The following is a 21,750-nucleotide window of genomic DNA, read 5'->3' on the forward strand; positions in this document are numbered from 1 at the left end:
AGGGGATGTGCGAGGCAAGTTTTTTACACAGAGGGTGGTGAGTGCCTGGAACTTGCTGCCGGGAGAGGTGGTGGAAGCAGGTACGATAGCGACGTTTAAGAGGCATCTTGATAAATACATGAATAGGATGGGAATAGAGGGATACGGTCCCCGGAAGTGCAGAAGGTTTTAATTTAGGCAGGCATCAAGATCGGCGCAGGCTTGGAGGGCCAAATGACCTGTTCCTGTGCTGTATTGTTCTTTATTTTTTCTTCTGCTCTTTCTGTCCCTATCTGCATGTGTCTATTGCGTATGCGTGCTCGCGTGGGGCGCATCTTGTATCCATAGGCGTTAACTGAATTAGAGTTTTAAGTTTAATAAAATTTCACATTTCTTCTTTAAACCTGAGAAACCCTGTTGTGCTGGTTTCTTTGCCTTATAATTGGAAAGTGGTGAACAAGGGTTCACCAAGGGGGAGCTAAAAACTTGGTATGTTTAAAATAAAACCCTGTTCTAGCAAGACCAGGTGAAGGCTGAAAGGGAACCCTAGACCTCTTTCTCACCTGGTCGTAACAATAGAATTGAAAGGGACTTAATAGTCTTAGACTAGACACACAACATGTCCAACTGTTGAAGAGCTGCAGCCAACAAAACCAATCGAATGTTGAACTAATTAGCTAAAATAGATCTGACCTCAACTCCATTTACCTGCCTTTGATCTGTATCCCTTGATAACCTTACCAAATAAAAATTGTTTGCTCCCAGTCGTAAATTTCCATTGACCCAGCATCCACAGACTTTTGGGAGAGAGAATTCCACATTTCCACTACCCTGTGTGTGAAAAAGTGTTTTCTGACTTCACTCCTTTTCTAATTTTAAGATTGTGGCCCCTGGTCTGGCTTCCCCATCACAGGAAATAGCTTCTCTGTATCTACTCTGTTGTATTATTTTAATACCGCAAATAGATCACCTCTGAACATTTTAAGCTTAGAGGAATGCAACCCAAGTTTATGCAACCTGTCCTCATAATTTAACCCTTTAAACTCTGGTGTCATTCTGGTATCTGTTCAGAGGTGAATATATCCATCCTGAGGTTGCAGCACCCAGAACTGAATGCAATACTCCAATACTCCAGATGAGGTCTAACCAAGGCTTTGTACAACTGAAACATAACTTCATTTCCTTTGTATTAAAACCTCCCAAAACTATTATCAGACTGCATGGCAACAGCTGCTTAAACCTGTTAAATCCTTCCAGATTTTTCAATGGGAGTCTTCAAGTTAAGCATTTTAAAATAGTTCTTCAAAAATGGTGAGGCTGTATAGATTTGATTTAGGTTTGACTTCAAAAGTGTTCAGGTTTTTAAATCACTGAAGTTTCACATATGTACTCTGCTTTAGGACATTTGTTGAGAATTAAGAGATGGATTAGATTAGAGATACAGCACTGAAACAGGCCCTTCGGCCCACCGAGTCTGTGCCGAACATCAACCACCCATTTATACTAATCCTACACTAATCCCATATTCCTACCAAACATCCCCACCTGTCTCTATATTTCCCTACCACGTACCTATACTAGTGACAATTTATAATGGCCAATTTACCTATCAACCTGCAAGTCTTTTGGCTTGTGGGAGGAAACCGGAGCACCCGGAGAAAACCCACGCAGACACAGGGAGAACTTGCAAACTCCACACAGGCAGTACCCGGAATCGAACCCGGGTCCCTGGAGCTGTGAGGCTGCGGTGCTAACCACTGCGCCACTGTGCCGCCCTGGCTGTTCCAAATTTCCAGAGCGCTGAACTAATAAATTTTTTGATTGCCTGCTATGAGTCACACTTGTGTCATAGCTCGTTTTGTTATAGTGGTATTGTTATCAGCAAGTCATTGCATAGCATGAAAACAAAACACAAGGTTTTGAAGCATTTGGTGAAGTACAAGGCTACTATTAATCATTTTACATTGCCCTTTGAATTTCCACTGATGAAATTTGTAGAGTGGAATGTAAGACAGTCTCAAGACCTTGGCATCTCAATCATTGTGTGGGATTGAATGATTTTTAAGCCTTAAGTAGAAGTATTATAGTGTAGTTTCACAAAAATAAACTACACTGTATGGGTGGGGATAGAGAGAAAGATCAACAAGTGCATCTATGTTTCAGTGTTGCTAGTGTCCCAGTAAACTGCACTACATAGTACATGGTTTATGCCCATACCTTCTTAATTTCACTGACATCGGAGGAAAAGGACAAAGTTGGTAAGTCATCCTGGCTTGCACTTAGTCCAAGGCTGGCATTAGCTTAAATCAAAGAGTTGTTTACTCACCCCTCTTCTTTTGGGCATATATGATGCAGGTTGGGAATGGAGAAGGATCTTCAGGGTAGCCAATTCAGATCAACTAAATTTGGTTCCCTAAAAAGAGAAGCACTGGTTCTAGGTGAAGAGAACAAGTACTTGCTGTTACATTCCTGAATTTTAATATTCGCAGAAATGTGACATTACTTACTTAAAACTCTGCATACTTGTGACAGGAATGGGGCAGGTACTTCACATACTTGTGTTTACTTTTAAATATGTTATCTCAAGCAATGGTACCATTTGTGTGAAGGATAATTAATTTTGGTATTTACTTTTGTTACACTACATAATGTTGGACACCAGAGTGTTATCTGTTTTATAACTAAACTTGTAAAAGAAAGAGGCAGAAGGAAACGTGTATTTAGATATTCTCTGATCATGTCTTAGGAGTGCTGTGAAGTGCTTCACAAGCAATTAATTGTTTTGAAATGCAGTAACTGTTGTCGTACAGGCATACAAACAGCAATGAGTTGAATAACTAGTTAATCTTTTTTATAGTAGCTGAAGGGGGGGGGGAATGTTGGCAGCTTCGAATAAAGATCTTCACCTTAACAAACAGAATAGACAAAGCCTTTGATTTAACATCTCATTCAAAGGGACAGTGCCTGTGACAATGCAGCACTTCCTCAGTACTGCATTGGCGTGGCTGCCTCGGTAATGAGTTCAGGCCTGGGAGTGGGGCTTGAAAAAGAATGTTTGTTAAAAACAGTAATTTGAGGTGTGCTTACAAATGTTGCCATTTTTTCTATAGGTATCACAAAAGTCAGGCTATCTATCTGGAATCCAAGGATAATATGAAGATCAGCTGTGTAATTAGTTCAGTTGGAACAAATGAGGTACTATTTCTTGTTTTTTTACTTCCCCTCTGAAGCTTCTATATTCATCCTGATTCTCAATTGCATTATCCACCTGACATTTGTCATATGCACCCTTTTTCTGCTTTGTCTTACTCTCTATCTCTCTATCTCTTTGTCATCCAGGGAGATCTGGATTTGTTTGCCCTACTTTTCTCCCTTGTGGGAATCTACCTTGACTGTACACGAACTGTCTCCTCTTTAAAGGCAGCCCATTGCTCCATTGCAGTTTTTCCTGCCAATGTTTGATTCCAATTTACCTGGGCCAGATCTATTTTCACCCTGTTGAAGTTGGCCTTACTCTAGATTTCTCCTTGTTCTTGTCCACAGCCAATCTAAACCTTATGATACTATGATCACTATCCCCTAAGCTGGCACTTGATTTACTTGACCCACCTCATTTCCCAGAACCAGACCTAGCAATGCCTCATTCCTCATTGGACTGGAAATATACTGATACAGAATTGTTTTCTGAACGCACTCTAGAAACTCTCGCCCTTTCTGCCCCTTAGACTATTACTATCCCAGTCTATATTAGGATAATTAAAATCTCCCCAGTATAACTACTCTAATTCTTGCATCTCTCTGTAATTTCTTTGCCAATGTGTTCCTCTATATCTTTCTTTTCCACTAGTTGGTGGCCTAAAGAATACACCCATCAACGTAATGGTACCTCTGTTGTTCCTTACTTCTAACCAAATAGATACTCTCCTTGACCCCTCTAGGACGTCCTCTCTCTCCAGCACTGTAATGTTCTTCTTAATCAATACTACTACCCCATCTGCTTTCTTCCCTATTTTTTCTGAACATCTAGCATCCAGGATTATTTAGCATCAAGTCCTGCCGTTTTTTGAGCTAGGTCTCCATTATTGCCACGGCATCATATTTCCACATGGCTATCTGCTTCTGCAGCTCACCAACCTTATTTACCACATACTGCACAGTAAACCTAATTTAGACTGTCTCACATTCCTTCTTACTCTGACCCCACCTAATACCTTGCTATTTCCTAGTGCTATCTCTCTCCCAATTTTTGGTGCACCTTGGATTTCTTCTCTATTAGTACTTCCTAGTTCCCACACCCTGCCAAGTTAGTTTAAACCCTCCCCAATAACACTAGCAAATCCCCGCAAGGACATTGGTTCAGGTGCAACCTGTCAGGCCTGTACAGGTCCCATCTCCCCCAGAACCGGTCCCAATGACCCAGAAATCTAAAGCCTTCCCTGTTGCACTATCTCTGCAGCCATGCCTTCATCTGCTCTATCCTCCTATTTCTGTACTCACTTGTGCATGCTACGGGGAGTAATCTGGAGATTATTACCTTTGAGGTCCTGCTTGCTAGTTTCTTTCATAGCTTCCTAAACACTGCCTTCAGGACCTCATCCCTTTTTGTACCTACGTTATTGGTAGCGCTATGGAACATGATCACTGGCTGTTCACCTTCTCCACACAGAGTGCTCTGCAGCTGTTCAGTGACATCCTTGACCCTGGCACCAGGGAGGCAACATACCATCCTGGATTCACATCTGCAACTGCAGAATCTGCTGTCTGTTCCCCTACCTGTTGAATCCCTTATCACTACTGCTTTTGTAATCTTCCTCCTGCCCCCCCCACCGTACAGCTGAGCCAGCCATGGTGCCCTAAACTTGGCTCTGGCTACACTCCCCAGAGTAACTATCACTCTCAGCAGTATTCAGAACTGAATGCTAGTTGGAGAATGTGATGCAGTCAGGGGACTCCTGCACTACCTGCTTGGTCCTCCATGACTGCCTGTCAGTCATTCATTCCCTCTCTGCTGCATACCCTTGAGATGTAGGGTGATCACATCTCTAGATGTGCTATCCATGAAAATCTCCTCCTCCTGGATGCGCTGCAATGATGCCAGCTGTTGCTCAAACTCTGAAACCATTTTTTAAATTCTTTCATGGCATGTGGGCATCGCTGACAAGGTCAGCATTTGGTGATAATCCCTAATTGCCCTTGAACTGAGTGGCTTGCTAGGCCATTTCAGAGGGCAGTTAAGAGTCAACCACATTGCTGTGGGTCTGGAGTCAATGCAGGCCAGACCAGGTAAGGATGGCAGATTTCCTTCCCTAAAGGGCATTAGTGAACCAGATGGATTTTAATGACAATCGATGATAGTTTCATCACACCTTTGCTGACACGAGCTTTCAATTCCAGATTTTTATGAATTAATTGAATTTAAATTCCACCAGCTGCCGTGGCGGGATTTGAACCCATGTCTCCAGGACATTAGCCTTGGTCTTTGGATTACTAGTCTAGTGACATTGCTACTACATCACCATCTCTCCCTGGAGCTTGAGCTGCTGCATCTGATGACAGTTCCTGCACATGTGATTATCCAGGACACAAGAAGTGCCCTGGAGTTTGCACATGGCATACGATGCACACTCCATGTGTCTGAGTGCCCTGCCATGCTTCTATTCATTAGATTAACTTGCTTAACTTATATAATCAAAATAGTCTTATTATTAATATACTTAATGTTTTATTTCCCAATCAACTACCTGTATTCCTGAGATGCAGTTGGGTTGCTCAGTTGCCTAATTATAGTCGAGAAAAAACAAATAAGAGAAGCAAAGAGAGAGTATTAGAAGAGACTGGCAGCTAACGCAAAAGGGAATCCAAACGTCTTCGGTAGGCACATAAATAGTAAAAAGGTGGTAAAAGGAGGAGTAGGACTGATTAGGGACCTAAAGGGGATTTACACATGGAGACAGGGGCTTGACTGAGGTATTAAATGAGTACTTTGCATCTGTCTTTACCAAGCAAGAAGATGCTGCCCAAGTCATGGAGGAGGAGGTAGTTGAGACACTGGATGGCTAAAAATTGATAGGGGGTATTTGATAGGCTTAAAGTTGATAAGTCACCAGGACTGGATGAGATGCATCCAAGCATACTGAGAGAAGTATGTGTGGAAATTTCAGAGGCACTGGCCATAATCTTTCAATCCTCATTCGATAAAGGGGTGGTGCCAGAGGACTGGAGAATTGCAAATGTTACACCCTTATTCAAAAAAGGTGTAAGGACAAGGCCAGCGATTACAGGTCAGTCAGTTTAACCTCTGGTTGGAAAGCTTTTAGATGCAATAATTCAGGACAAAAGTAAAAGTCACTTGGGCAAATGTGAATTAATTAAGGAAAGCCAGCACGGATTTGTTATGGGCAAATTGTGTTTAACTTGATTGAATTTTTGATGAGGTAGCACAGATGGTTGATGAGGATAATCCGGTTGATGTGGTGTATGGATTTCCAAAAGGCATTTGATAAAGTGCCACGTAACAGGCTTGTCAGCAAAGTTAGAGCCCATGGAATAAAAGGAACAGTGGCCGCATGTATACAAAATTGTTTTGAGTGACAGGGAACATAGAGTAGTGGTGAATGTTTGTTTTTTGGACTGGAGAAAGGTCTCGGTAGAGTTCCCTGGGGCGGTGTTAGGACCCCTGCTTTTCTTGATCTATGTTAATGACCTAGAATTGCATATACAGGGCAGAATTTCAAAAATAGTGAATGATGCAAAACTTGTAAGTATTGTGAACTGTGATAGACCTGAAGAGGACACAATAAGGCTGGTGGAATAGCCAGACAAGTGGCAGATGAAATTTAATGCAGAGTAGTGTGAGGTGATTCATTTTGGTAGGAAGAATGAGGAAAGGCAATATAAAATAAAGGGTACAATTCTAAAGGGGGTGCAGGAGCAGAGGGACCTGGGTGTATACGTGCACAAATCATTGAAGGTGGCAGGGTAGGTTGAGAAAGCGGTTAATTAAATGTACAGGATCCTTGGCTTTATAAATAGGGGCAGAGTACAAAAGCAAAGAAGTTATGATAAACCTGTATAAAGCACTGGTTTGGCCTCAACTGGAGTATTGCATCCAGTTCTGGGCACCACACTTCAGGAAGGATGTGAAGGCATGAGAGAGGGTGCAGAGAAGATTCACGAGAATGGTTCCAGGGATGTGGAACTTCAACTTATGTAGATAGGAGATGCTGGGGCTGTTCCCTTGGAGAAGAGAAGATTAAGAGATTTAATAGAAGTGATCAAAATCATGAGGGGTCTGGCAGAGTAGATAGGGAGAAACTGTTCCCATTGACAGAAGGATTGAGAACCAGAGGATACTGATTTAAGATGATTGGAAAAGAAAAACTTATTTACATAGTGAGTGGTTAGGATCTGGAATGTACTTGCTGAGAGTGTGGTGGAGGAAGATTCAATTGAGGACTTCAAAAGAGAATTGAGTAATTATACAAAGAGAAAAAATTTGCAGGGCTACAGTGAAAAGACGGTGTGGGACTAGGTGAGTTGCTCTTGCAGAGAGCTGGCATGGACACAGTGGCCCGAATGGCCTCCTCCTGTGGTACAATCATTCTATGATTCCAAGATTTCTTCTGACCAGTATGCCTCGATGCTTTAGCATTCTGACAAATATTTTGATTTAGGTATCTTTTCCTTGAAGCCTGACCTGGGAAAGGTCAAAGTGATTTACAGTGGCAAAAACAATAGATCTTTAATTTACTTATGCACCTTTAATCCATTAGGGAGGACAAATATTTGTATCAGTTTTACTGTCAAGATTCAATAATGTTAGACATTTTCTTTATGTAGCAAATTCCATATAATAATCTGGTGTCACATTTTTAATGTCCTTATTTTTATCAATAGATTGTATTTATTGACTTAATTTTTTTATTGTTCATTTCCATTTAACGTTACTTAAAATATTTCATGCCCTTCTCCATCATTTCACATTAAGGGGTTTGGAAATAGCTTAGAATGGCAATTTGAATGGATGTAAACTTGTTTTACTGTTCAATTTTTCTGTAATATATCCTAATCCAGATTTGCCTGCCATTTGCTATTCAGTTTCATTGTTGTTTAGTTATTCAGAAACATAACTTGATACTATTGGCATGCAGAGCATTCTTTTATAGTGAAATCTTATTTGCTGGAACAAAACTTTGATGTAATCAGCTGACATGATTATTGTTGATTACATCTAAGAAAGCATCATATCCAGACACTGGTACAATAAATACATTTGTGAGCTTGATTACTCTTCAGTGTTTGGGGGAGTTTTTAGATGCAATGATCGGAGCTTATTGCTTCTGCGCTTACCAACCCATTAAAGTAAATGGGATGAAAATCTTGGACCAGTGAGCACAGATATAAACATTCCTGCCTAATATTTTTTCCCATTTGATGCACCAAACCCCATTGAGAGCTTATAAAAGAAGCACTCGTGCCTGTGTAAGATGGTTGTGGGTTCAAGCCCCACTCCAGAGACTTCAGCACAAAATCTGGGCTGGCACTTCAGTGCAGTACCTAGGGAGTACGGTTGAGACATTAAACCATGGATTACACGGAGGCCTGTACTACTAATCCAGAGACGCGATGTGAGTTCAAAACCCACCATGGCAGTTTGTTAATTGATTTCAGTTAATTAAATAAATCTGGACTAAAAAGCTAGTATCTGTAATGGTGACCATGAAGCTATCGGATTGTTGGAAAAATCCAGCAGTTTGCTAATGTCCTTTAGGGAAGGAAACCTACAGTTCTTAGCAGTTTGGCCTATATGTTATTCCAGACCTGTATCAATGTGGTTGACTCATAACTGCTCTAACAAGCACTAAGGCAGCTCATCACCTCCATCTCAAGGGCAGTTGGAGGTGGCAATAAATACTGGTCTTGCCAGCAATGCCCACGTCCCATGAATGAATAAGTATAAAAAAAATCCAAGGCCCCATGTACCCTCTCGGGTAAATGCAAAATCCCATGGCACTATTTGAAAGTGAGTGTGGGAGTTCTGCCTGCTGCCTTGGCCAATATTTATCCCTCAGTGTTACTAAAAACAGACTAACTGCTCAGTATCTCATACCTGCTTTGTGGAGCCTTGTGTGCAAATTGTCATGTTTTCCCTACATCACAGCAGTGACTAAATGTTTATGGGGGAAAAAAAATACAGTTTTCATGAGTAGACTTCATGTGTTCTACAGATGATATTTAGGACTTTGCTATGAAAATCTGAGGTCTGATCATTTTAACAGAGCAAATTTTAAAATATGGAGAACTACCACAGAAAATAAATAGCAATTAAATATTAAGGGCTGATGCTTGAGCGTTGAATCATTGGGAGCAGTATAAATCTGAGAGTGATAGCAATATTCCTCTCTTGGTAATTGTATGATACGTTGGACTGAGCCAAAGTTCAGCTTTATTTTTGAACACATTAAGTTTTATTTATATGTTTTGGGGTTCTTGCATCCCTGGCTGCAATATCTCTTCTAGATCTTTTTACATGAATGTTCTGAAACTGCCTGGCAGTGGGCTCCAGTTTTGTCCTGCCTGAGAAATACTCTTGAACTAAGCACATATGCTGAGTGCTGTTTTGTGTTAGCAACTGTTGATTTTTTTTTTAAAGCTCTTTAGCCTTTAGAATGTTGGACATTGTATTTTGAATGAAGGGACCATATTAATGTGAAAGCTTTGTATTTTCAGTTCTCATAATATTGATCAAATTGTATTTTTGTTTCTCACAGATATGGGTGAGGAAAACGAGTGACAGCACTAAGATGCGTATATATCTGGGACAGCTACATAGAGGAGTGTTCATTATACGTAGGCGATCTGCTGCCTAGCACTCATGCCAAAACATGTTGGAGACTGAGACCTTCCTGTTATCTCTCTGCTCTCAGAGTGACACCTCCCTGGTTTTTGTATTGGAAATCTGTATTAATACAAGCAAACTTAGTGACAGACTGAAGAACACATAATGTGAAGACTCTTTCCAATGCCAACTCAGTTCTGATGATTGTGTATATTTTTAAGAATAAGATTCACCTTTTCAAGGGTTTTTCTATACTTTCATCTTCCTCGAAGATGAACTTGACCATTCTTTATGGCTGGAAACTGCCAATTTGTGGATCGTTTCATTTATTCCAGGCAACAGGATGAAAACCAGTTTTGCTTCATTGCTGGACAATCTGGGACATCTGAACCTGAACAATTCAGTCACCTTTTTTTGAGAAATTTGTTTTGTACATGCTGTTTATTTTGTAATAGAATGCTTTACCATAGTCACTATTGGGCATAGGCCAAAAACATGTATTTTGTTTTTAAAAGTGTATTAAATAACCTTGTTTCTCTGAACAAATCAACTCGAGTTTATGTTTTATAGTATTCTGTATCCTTTAATAAAATTGAAAATGGTGGCGGCAGCCTGTGATTATGGTTAACACTGTGTTATGATCTGCATTACGAATTTCTACTGTTTCTCATGTTTTACTACCCGCAGCATTGGAGCAGAATCAAATCAAATAATTCTGCTTTAATTTTGTGCTACCAACTTGATTGCCAGTGTAGAAATATATTTTGAAGCTGCCGTCTGAAAATGCTCGTGGTCAGTTACATGAGTCAGTAAGCTTAGAGCGTCCTCCAATTGGCTTGGCTCTCAGGTAACCTTTGAAATATTTGAAGCATTTTGCTCCTACAGAAACAACTATTGTGAGATGTGATTAAATCAAAAATGTATTCCTTTTGTAATGTAGCTACTGGTGACACTGTAAAAATAATACTAAGGCATTATCACTCTATAATGACTGCTTTCACACTGTTGTGCCACAAAGGGTCTGATGGAGCTTTTGCTGTTTCCTGCACCTTCCTCTCTATTATTTAAATTCTGCAGTTGAGTAGAGGCATTTTTGAGTTGGGAAAATTGAATTGTGGTCTTTAGAAAAGATTTTGAGATTTGTCGTAGGGAGCTTTTTTTTTATAAAACTACGGTAAACTTAGTTTTTATTTTGGTTCAACCTTCTCTAGAAAGTCAATGAACTTGAAAGCATATTAGCTTTCTTACTTGAATGGTACTGCTGCTGAATCTCATTTAACAAAGACATCATGTTAAGTTTGAAATTATTTGAATTCCTCATGCAACAAGATATGGAAATTCAATTCATTACATGTCCAAGAAAACTTGTTCCAGTTTGCTGTGTCGGCACCCTAAAACCCCACAGTTTATTGGTGGTTGTGTTCAAATTGTTTTTTTTTGTCAATGTGAATGTGTCATTTTTACAAATGTACATTTAGACTTTTGCTTTTATATAGCGTTGGAGATGAGAATTACTGTACATACATGCCCCTTGGTGATCTTTGAGTTACAGATGTAATTGCTTACAGATAATTGAGAAATATTGAGATATCAGTATCATGAATAATACAATCAAGAATGCAACTGCGTTTTATTCATCTTTATCAATTGGAATAAGTTTTTGCACTGATTGTGCTCTTCTTTACAGTATTTTGATTTCAAAAATAAAAAAGATTTATTTGTAATAGTATATTAAACATGATGCCAGCTAGCTTTGGAGATATTGTTTGAAGTCCTCATTGATAAAGTTGGTATAACTAAGAAATTAGTATAATGGCCGGAATTTTACGCTGGCCCAGCAGGTCGGATGGTGGTGTGGGGGCGGTGTAAAATTGAGCGGCAGGCCTACCCGCCCTGATTTTGCCTCCAACCAAGTTTACGGAGGTCCGGGGGGGGGGGGGGGGGGGGGGGGGGAAATGGCCTGCCTGCCCGAGGCCAATCAAGACCCTTAAGTGGCCACTTAACGGCCCTCACCCGCCTCCACGGGTATTTTACCCATGGCAAGCAGGTGTGCCGGGGATGTGAAAGGCCGCCCAGCTATAGTTGCTGGCCTTTCTGCACCATGGGGGTGGGGGGGGAATGGCAGTCAGGCACAGGGTTCCCTATTGAGGTCCGCCCCCATGCCTCCTAACCCAACCCAACCCAACCCCGGGATCCAAGGTGCCCCCCTTCCCCCAAACGACCACCCTAGCTTCACTAGGGCACGACCGATTCCCTTAGTGAGGCAACCCAAACTTACCTTCAGTCCCGGCTCCTTGGTATCCTCCTCGTTCGACTGGTCTGCAGTCCCAGCAGTGGCCACCGCTCCCAGTGATGCTGCTGAGACTAAGAGCTGCCGGCCCGCTGATTGGCTGGCAGCTCATTGAGGCGGGAACTCCTCCTCTAAGTGGGTGGAAGTCCTGCCTCGGGCCAATTAAAGCCTGGGGATCTGTAAAATGCGGGACGGATCCCCAGGCTGGGAGGAAGCGGGTTTGCCACCGACATTTACGTCTGAGTTTGGCTCCTGTCCGCCCACTGTAAAATTCTGGCCTATGAATCCCAAACAATTCTATCATAATGCTGTTTCAGAAACAATGCAGGTTATCTGAATGATAAAAGTTTAAAAATAATTGCTTTGTACTGTTCAGAAATATTACCAATATGTATGAAAAGTTGCCATTTAAATTTATGTCCATGCACCTAATTTAAATACAGTGTTCAACCATGTAGGAGTATTGGCTGGGTTATTGACTTAGTGTAGTGCTTTATTCTGGCACTGTGAAAATAAACATTTTGACATGACCATGACAAACTAAGAAAGAAAAAGCTTGCATTATGTAGCACCTTTCATGTTATCAGGCCATTCCAAAGTGCTTCACAGCCAAAGACATCAACCATTAACTCTTTCTGTCTCCATAGATGATGCCTGACCTGCTCAATGATTTCCAGCATTTTTTGTTTTGTAATTGCTTTGGAGTGTTATCACTGTTATGTAGGCAAATGCGGCAGTCAATTTGTGTGCATCAAAGTTCCATGGATAGCAAATGAGATAAATGACCAGTTAACCTGTTTCACGATGGTGTTGGTTCAGGGATATTTGTTGGCCAGGGCACTGAAACTCCCCAAAACAAAATACTCCAGACGCCGCAAATCTGAAATAAAAACAGAAAATGCTGGAAACACTCAGCGGGTCGGACGGCATCTGTGGCAAGAGAAACAGAGTTAATGCTTCAGACCATTGACACTTCACTGGAAAGACTGTCTTTGAATAGTACTACCTGAACAGTTTGGGTGCATCTCAGTTTAACATCTCATCTGAAAGATACATCTCCAACAATGCAGCATTTCCTCTGTATAAATACTGAAGTGTCAGGCTAGATTATGTGCTGAAATTCTGAACAGGGGCTTGAACTTACAACGTATTGATTCTGAGGCAAGAGTGTTACTTCTGGGCTAAGCTTACAATTGTAATGATGGTCAGCTATAATGCTCAGTAGCATGTCCTGGTTTAGTGGTTATGGCAATATTTTTATCTCTGCAGTTGTGCTGCCATTAAATTAAACTTTCACTTAGTTAATGTACTACTGTACATGACTTAATAAATTTTGGCTGTGATCTCTTATTAGCACGATTTATTCAAATATAGATCTTGGAAAGTATAGAAAAATAAGCCCCATCAGTCCCTGGACCAACATCAGTAAATGCCCCAATTATTGACTTATTGGGCTGCTAGTCTCATTTGTTTATGACTGACTTCTTTTTTCTTCTTTGGCCTCCTTGTCTCGGGAGACAATGGGTAACGTCTGCAGGTGGTCAGTGGTTTGTGGAGCAGCGCCTGGAGTGGCTATAAAGGCCAATACTAGAGTGACAGACTCTTCCACAGGTGCTGCAGATAAAATTGGTTGTCAGGGCTGTTTCGCAGTTGGCTCTCCCCTTGCGCTTCTGTCTTTATTCCTGCCAACTGCTAAGTCTCTTTGACTCGCCACACTTTAGCCCTGCCTTTATGGCTGCCCGCCAGCTCTGGCGATCGCTGGCAACTGACTCCCATGACTTGTGATCAATGTCACAGGACTTCATGTCGCGTTTGCAGACGTCTTTAAAGCGGAGACATGGACGGCCGGTGGGTCTGATACCAGTGGCGAGCTCGCTGTACAATGTGTCTTTGGGGATCCTTCCATCTTCCATGCGGCTCACATGGCCAAGCCATCTCAAGCGCCGCTGACTCAGTAGTGTGTATAAGCTGGGGCTGTTGGCCGCCTCGAGGACTTCTGTTTTGGAGATATGGTCCTGCCACCTGGTGCCAAGGATTCTCCGGAGGCAGCGAAGATGGAATGAATTGAGACGTCGCTCTTGGCTGACATACGTTGTCCAGGCCTCGCTGCCGTACAGCAAGGTACTGAGGACACAGGCTTGATACACGTGAACTTTTGTGTTCCATGTCAGTGCGCCATTTTCCCACACTCTTGGCCAGTCTGGACATAGCAGTGGAAGCCTTTCCCAGGCGCTTGTTGATTTCTGCATCTAGAGACAGGTTACTGGTGATAGTTGAGCCTAGGTAGGTGAACTCTTGAACCACTTCTAGAGCGTGGTTGCCAATATTGATGGATGGAACATTTCTGACGTCCTGCCCCATGATGATCGTTTTCTTGAGGCTGATGGTTAGGCCAAATTCGTTGCAGGCAGCCGCAAACCTGTCGATGAGATTCTGCAGACACTCTTCAGTGTGAGATGTTAATGCAGCATTGTCAGCAAAGAGGAGTTCCCTGATGAGGACTTTCCGTACTTTGGTCTTCGCTCTTAGATGGGCAAGGTTGAACAACCTGCCACCTGATCTTGCGTGGAGGAAAATTCCTTCTTCTGAGGACTTGAACGCATGTGAGAGCAGCAGGGAGAAGAAAATCCCAAACAGTGTAGGTGCGAGAACACAGCCCTGTTTCATGCCACTCAGGATAGGAAAGGGGTCTGATGCTGAATTGTGCCTTTCATATTGTCATGGAATGACAATTCTACTTAGTAGCTACTTAGTAGCTTTGGTGGACATCCGATCTTTTCTAGTAGTCTGAAGAGACCACGTCTGTTGACTAGGTCAAAGGCTTTGGTGAGATCAATGAAAGCAACGTAGAGGGGCATCTGTTGTTCACGGCGTTTCTCCTGTATCTGACGAAGGGAGAACAGCATGTCAATTGTCAATCTCTCTGCTCGAAAGCCACACTGTGCCTCAGGGTAGACATACTCGGCCAGCTTTTGGAGCCTGTTTAAAGCGACTCGAGCAAAGACTTTCCCCACTATGCTGAGCAGGGAGACTCCACGGTAGTTGTTGCAGTCACCCCGGTCACCTTTGTTTTTATAGAGGGTGATGATATTGGCATCGTGCATGTCCTGTGGTACTGCTCCCTCATCCCAGCACAGGCAAAGCAGTTCATGTAGTGCTGAGCGTATAGCAGGCTTGGCACTCTTGATTATTTCAGGGGTAATGCCGTCCTTCCCAGGGGCTTTTCCGCTGGCTAGAGAATCAATGGCATTACTGAGTTCCAATTTTGTTGGCTGTACCTCCAGCTCATCCATGACTAGCAGAGGCTGGGCTGCATTGAAGGCGGTCTCAGTGACAACATTCTCCCTGGAGTACAGTTCTAGGTAGTGCTCAACCCAGCGGTCCATTTGCTTGTGTTGATCAGTGATTGTGTCCCCTGATTTAGATTTGAGGGGGGCGATCTTCTTGATGGTTGGCCCAAAAGCTCTCTTAATGCCATCATACATTCCTCTGATGTTTCTGGTGTCTGAGGCCAGCTGAATATGACTGCATAGGTGTTGCTAGTAGTCATTTGCGCAGTGCCTGGCTGTTCTTTGTGCAGCGCTTCTGGCTGTTTTAAGTGCTACGGATGTTAACTCGCTGGTGGCTTTCTTGTATTTCAGCAGTGCAATGCGCTTAGTGGCTATGACAGGTTCCAGCTCTTCAAAGTGAGATTGAAACCAGTCTGCGTTCCGCTTCATGCGCTTGCCATAGGTGGTCATAGCTGACTCATAGATGGCGTCTCTGATGTGGGCCCACTTGGTCTCTGCATCCCCTGTGGGAGTGTTTTGAAGGGCTTTTTCAAGTGAATTTAGAAATTTTTGTAACAGCTGTGGATAAGAAATTCTGCTTGTGTTGATGCGCGGGTGGCCCTTCTGCTTGGAGTGATGCAGCTTCTTTGTTTTGAGTCTAACCTTGCTGCACACCAGGGAGTGGTCGGTGTCCCAGTCCGCACTGTGGAAGCTGCGTGTGGTTTGAACGCTGTTTAAAGAGGCTCGCCTTGTGACGATGAGGTGCGGCTGGTGCCAACGACGTGATCTTGGGTGCTTCCAAGAAACCTGATGACGGGGTTTATTGTGAAAGAACAAATTGGTGATGCAGAGGTACATAGGTACACAACTCAAGCAGTCTCTGTCCATTCTCATTCATCCTTCCAATGCCATAGCGCCCAAGGCAGGAGGGCCATGAGTCATGGTCGGCCTCAACCCTGGCATTAGAGCTGGTAAAGTACTATGGGTGTTCTTGGTATCACCAGTCAGTACTAATCAAAATGTTGTAATAATTAGGGTACTGAAACTTAAAGTTCTGTGGCAAATGGATAATTACAAGGTGAGAGGGGTGGATATATTCAGAATTTTAAATTTTAGCCCCCGCCAATTGCATTTTGCTCAATTTTAAAACTCCCATCCATATATTCAAAACTCTCTATGGCATTACCCCTCCCTGTATTTGTAATCTCCTCCAACCCTTCAGTCCTGCAAGAAATCTGCATTTCTTCAATTCTGACCTCGTGCAACCTCCACCATTGGTGGCTCCGTTTACAGCTGTCTGGACCTGAAGTTTTGGATTTCCCTCTGTAAACTTCTCTGTCTCTCCCTCCTCCTTTAAGACCATGCTTAAAACCTACCTCTTTGACCAAGCTTTTTGTCCTTAAATCTCCTTCGAATCAGTGTCAATTTTCGTCTGATTACACTCGTGGAGCACATTGGCATCTTTTCATGTTAAGAGCGCTATGTAAATGCAAGTTGACATTTCACTTACATGATTGAAATTATAGTTCCAGAAAGGTGAATGCTGCCTGCTATTGCACAAATACATAAACACAGGATCTTGGACTGTTTGAATTTCAGATTTTATTAACCACCACCTCCCCGCCTCCTCTACATGGACAAATGAATAGGAGGGTAAGTCTGGAAACTAGAGAAACTGGGGCTCTTTCGAGAAGAGAAGGATAAGAGGAGACCTGATAGATGTTCAAAATCATGAACGGTTTTGATAAAGTAAATGCAAGAAAGACTTGCATATATATAGCACCTTTCATGACCAGAGGATATCCCAAAGTGTGTTCCAGCCAAAGAAGTGCTTTTGAAGTGTAGTCACCATTGTAATGTAGGAAATGGGGAAAATCCATTTCCTTTGGTCAGTGAAATCTTAACTAGAGGGCATAAAATTTAATATCAACAAAAGAACAAAGAGTTTAGGAGTATATTTACACAGAGGGTTGTTGGACATGGAATGTCCTACCAGAAACAGTGATGGAGCAGAATTGATAAAAGCCTTTAAAAGTGGATAAATATTCAAAAATTAAAAGGGCAGGGCAATGGGACAAGTGGATAGTGTTTTTCGAGGATTAGCATAGATGTGATGGCCCAAAGGACCCTCCTGTTGTAAAATGTTAAAAAATATCCACATTCAATGGGGTGCCTTTGAGTATATATCTCATAATCAGCAATGATTTTGATGAATATTATCCATTAATGAGGTTGACCCTAACATTTCCACTATGTAATTATTCTGGTTTGATGACAACTTATTCATAATTTTGAAAGATTACAGAAAATATAAGTGGACATTACTTTTAATCAGTTGGAATGTGACCAAAAATATTTTGCCTTTTTTTTCTTGTGTCTTTTAGTTCTAAAATATCACAGCCCAAATAAAAATTCTGAATGAATTCAAAATCCAACATACTGACTGAGGAAAAAAGGTCAACAGTAAACCTCCGAAGAAACAAAAATATCCTTAATTTGCAATTATTTTAAATGACACTGAAACTCACTAATCTCATCAAGGCGATTGCTTTTGTCTTAATTCAAAATAAGTAATTAGAATTAATGGTGCTTTGAACCAGACATCACTGGGGTGTGTTAAACAGCTCAAACAGGCAGATTATAATTGTCTTTCCTTTATGTTTATAGATTATCAATGTGCATGCTGCTGAGCTGTACCAGACAGTTCTTCAATGTGTTTTGTGAGTATAAATATCCCATATGGTCAAAGCATATTTGGTTTTGTCTACTTTTCTAATATTTGTCAGTTCCGAAGAAGGGTCACTGACCCGAAACGTTAACTCTGCTTCTCTTTCCACAGATGCTGCCAGACCTGCTGAGTGAATCCAGCATTTGTTGTTTTTGTTTGGTTTTGTCTAGCTGTGGGATGCAGAGGTGAAATGCAGCTCTAGGTATGCGCTTATAAATCCTGCAAAGATGGTATGTTATTGGCCCATCAGGAAAGGCAGACTTTCTTTCTTTTGGGCCTCCTTATCTCGAGAGACAATGGATACGCGCCTGGAGGTGGTCAGTGGTTTGTGAAGCAGCGCCTGGAGTGGCTATAAAGGCCAATTCTAGAGTGACAGGCTCTTCCACAGGTGCTGCAGAGAAATTTGTTTGTCGGGGCTGTTGCACAGTTGGCTCTCCCCTTGCGCTTTTGTCTTTTTTCCTGCCAACTACTAAGTCTCTTCGACTCGCCATATTTTAGCCCTGTCTTTATGGCTGCCCACCAGCTCTGGCGAACGCTGGCAACTGACTCCCACGACTTGTGATCAATGTCACAGGATTTCATGTCGCGTTTGCAGACGTCTTTAAAGCGGAGACATGGACGGCCCCTGAAAAGCATTGCTTTTATCTCAAGTTGTGCCAGGAAGCTTTTAAGTGACCTCATGGCTGTTTTCTGTTCATCCCTCCAACTGGCTCTAATGTATTTTTGGACTATTTCGTTGTGACATTTTAGAAAGAAAGGAAGCTTTTACAACACTCAATTGTGCAGTCTTTTTCCACAGCCATGATTTCAAGGTTTGTCTTTTAAAAATAAAACTTTGAATTTTCTTCAAGGGATAAGTTTTAATTGAATCAGTTATGTAGCAAGAATTCTTGAACTCATGATAGCTTTCAGCAGGTACAGTTTATAGAATGGTGAAGTATGATGGGGATAAGTACTTGTAAATTGTGTAAAATGTCCAGCAAATGGGAATTTACCAAGAGATTAAGGTCAGGGAAATTATTCTCTTCTGTATGGTCTTGCCCCTGCACCACCAACCCCCCCCCCTCCCACCTCCAACACACAGTCCACCATAAATATGTTGAAAAGTAGTTGTATGTTTTTGTAAGGACTGGCAGCTCTCCTGTAGTGTTTCTCATGGTGAGTCAAGATAATGGGGTGTCATTAACAAAGTGTGACAGGATAGTGTTCCAGGAAGTGGAAACTATACACTGGACTTTGCACATATCAATTGTCTGTGGTGATGAATCAAAACAAAGTGTATAGAATTCAGATGAAGCAGGGTAGGTAGTGTAGATAATTGGAATAGATGAACTTCAGTTGGCATTTTAAGATCATACATTCTGGGTTTATTTTTATAATAATGCTTTGATTTTGTATTATTAAATAATAGTTAAATATCAAAAATTAAGGCAAATTGGGAAGCAGGGTTGATTGGTGTCAGGCAGACGATCTGCAAGGTGCAAATCCACCAGTGGTGTAGTGTAATGACAGCTTGACAGATGCAAATTTTTTATTATAGAGAGATATGTCTTTTGTTAAAATGCATATGAATCTAGCCAGTTTTAGGCATTGTGACGTCCAACTGATGTAAATACTTCAGCAACATAATGTCTTGTATGAAATTGCAAAGTTATTTTAAAAAATATTTTTGGCTAACGTCTTAAGTTGGACTTCTCTTCCATATTCTCAATTATTTATTTTGCATGGTTTATTTTTCCTCCTCTTATCCAAAATATGTGCATCCATCACTCCTCTGCCAGAAGGGTGCTTAGATAGATGACCTGTTTCTGGACCTGTGCTGCCCTCAGCTGGTTTGTGGAGGAGGAATGCCAATGATGCAGTAGAATGAAGGTGAATTGAGTCATTCTGCATTTTCTCAGGAGATGGCCTCAACTAAAAATCTTCATGTAACCTTGTAGAGAATCTGCAACTATCACTTCTATAATACCACCCATTATCGTAATCAAATTGGCTCTGATTATTAATAGTATTCATTTTTTAGAGTGTATGAAAAGATGCCACTTTACTGATTGAGCTAATTATAATAAGAATATAGTCATGTTGAAATTGCATTACAGATCATGGAAAGATTTAAATATGTGGTTATGAAAGTTGTTTTCATATTCAAATTACTTCAGATCATTAAATTGTTCTGCATGGTTTCAGTTCTCATGATCCAAGGATTAAAGCCCTATAAAATATTATTTTAATGATGAGAACCAGTTTGATTACAAAATTACACTGCAGTCTTAAACTTAAAATGTGTTTTCTCTCAGGTAATTGGATTATCAGCATTGTTGGAGTAGGGAAAGTGTTGGGTTTCAGTATCATGCATTTATCTTTTCTTCATTAATTCAGACAAGCTATTTTTTGGACTTGACGTGCATTCATAATAAGATTGGTCTTATCCAGAGTTTAATGTATACACTACACCTTCTTCTGGCAGGGCAGGGATCCTGAAGAACCAAGACAGCATGGAGTGGGCTTTGCCATCAGAAACTCCTTGCTCAGCATGATAGAGCCTCCCTCAAATGGCTCGGAACGCATACTGTCCATCCGGCTGCTCACCACCTCTGGTCCAGTACACCTACTCAGCATCTATGCTCCAACACTCTGCTCCTCACCTGAAGCTAAAGACCAGTTCTACGAGGAATCCCAAAACATCATTAGCAGCATCTCCAACACCGAACACCTGTTCCTGCTGGGAAACTTTAATGCCAGGGTTGGGGCCGACCATGACTCGGGGCCCTCCTGCCTTGGGCGCTATGGCGTTGGAAGGATGAATGAGAACGGGCAGAGACTGCTTGAGTTGTGTACCTATCATAACCTCTGCATTACCAACTCGTTCTTTCACAATAAACCCTGTCACCAGGTTTCATGGAGGCACCCAAGATCACGTCGTTGGCACCAGCTAGACCTCATCGTCACAAGGCGAGCCTCCTTAAACAGTGTTCAAATCACATGCAGCTTCCACAGTGCGGACTGTGACACCGACCACTCCCTGGTGTGCAGCAAGGTTAGACTCAAACCAAAGAAGTTGCATCATTCCAAGCAGAAGGGCCACCCGCGCATCAACACAAGCAAAACTTCTCACCCACAGCAGTTACAAAAATTTCTAAATTCACTTGTAACAGCCCTTCAAAACACTCCCACAGGGGATGCTGAGACCAAGTGGGCCCACATCAGAGACGCCATCTATGAGTCAGCTTTGACCACCTGCGGCAAACGTGCGAAGAGAAATGCAGACTGGTTTCAATCTCATAATGAAGAGCTGGAACCTGTCATAGCCGCTAAGCGCACTGCACTGTTGAACTACAAGAAAGCCCCCAGCAAGTTAACATCCGTGGCACTTAAAGCAGCCAGAAGCGCTGCACACAGAACAGCCAGGCGCTGCGCAAATGACTACTGGCAACACCTATGCAGTCATATTCAGCTGGCCTCAGACACCGGAAACATTAGAGGAATGTATGATGGCATTAAGAGAGCTTTTGGGCCAATCATCAAGAAGATCATCCCTCAAATCTAAATCAGGGGACATAATCACTGACCAACGCAAACAAATGGACCGCTGTATTGAGCACGACCTAGAACTGTACTCAAGGGAGAATGTTGTCACTGAGACTGC

At 42.0% G+C, this 21,750-nt stretch overlaps 1 protein-coding gene across 2 annotated transcripts in view; it reads left to right on the plus strand.

Annotated features, from left to right (window-relative positions):
- Positions 1-10,363, plus strand: part of suds3 (SDS3 homolog, SIN3A corepressor complex component) — a 63,563-nt gene extending 53,200 nt beyond the window's left edge. For both annotated transcript variants that reach the window (XM_068055186.1, XM_068055187.1), the window contains exons 11-12: positions 3,090-3,174; positions 9,750-10,363. In XM_068055186.1, coding sequence (XP_067911287.1) covers positions 3,090-3,174; positions 9,750-9,848 — 184 coding nt within the window. In that variant the 3' untranslated portion in view covers positions 9,849-10,363. The remainder of the gene's footprint in view (positions 1-3,089; positions 3,175-9,749) is intronic.
- The last annotated feature ends 11,387 nt before the right edge of the window (positions 10,364-21,750 follow it).

This window comes from Heterodontus francisci, chromosome 23 (assembly GCF_036365525.1).
Source record: "Heterodontus francisci isolate sHetFra1 chromosome 23, sHetFra1.hap1, whole genome shotgun sequence".
Taxonomy (NCBI): domain Eukaryota; kingdom Metazoa; phylum Chordata; class Chondrichthyes; order Heterodontiformes; family Heterodontidae; genus Heterodontus; species Heterodontus francisci.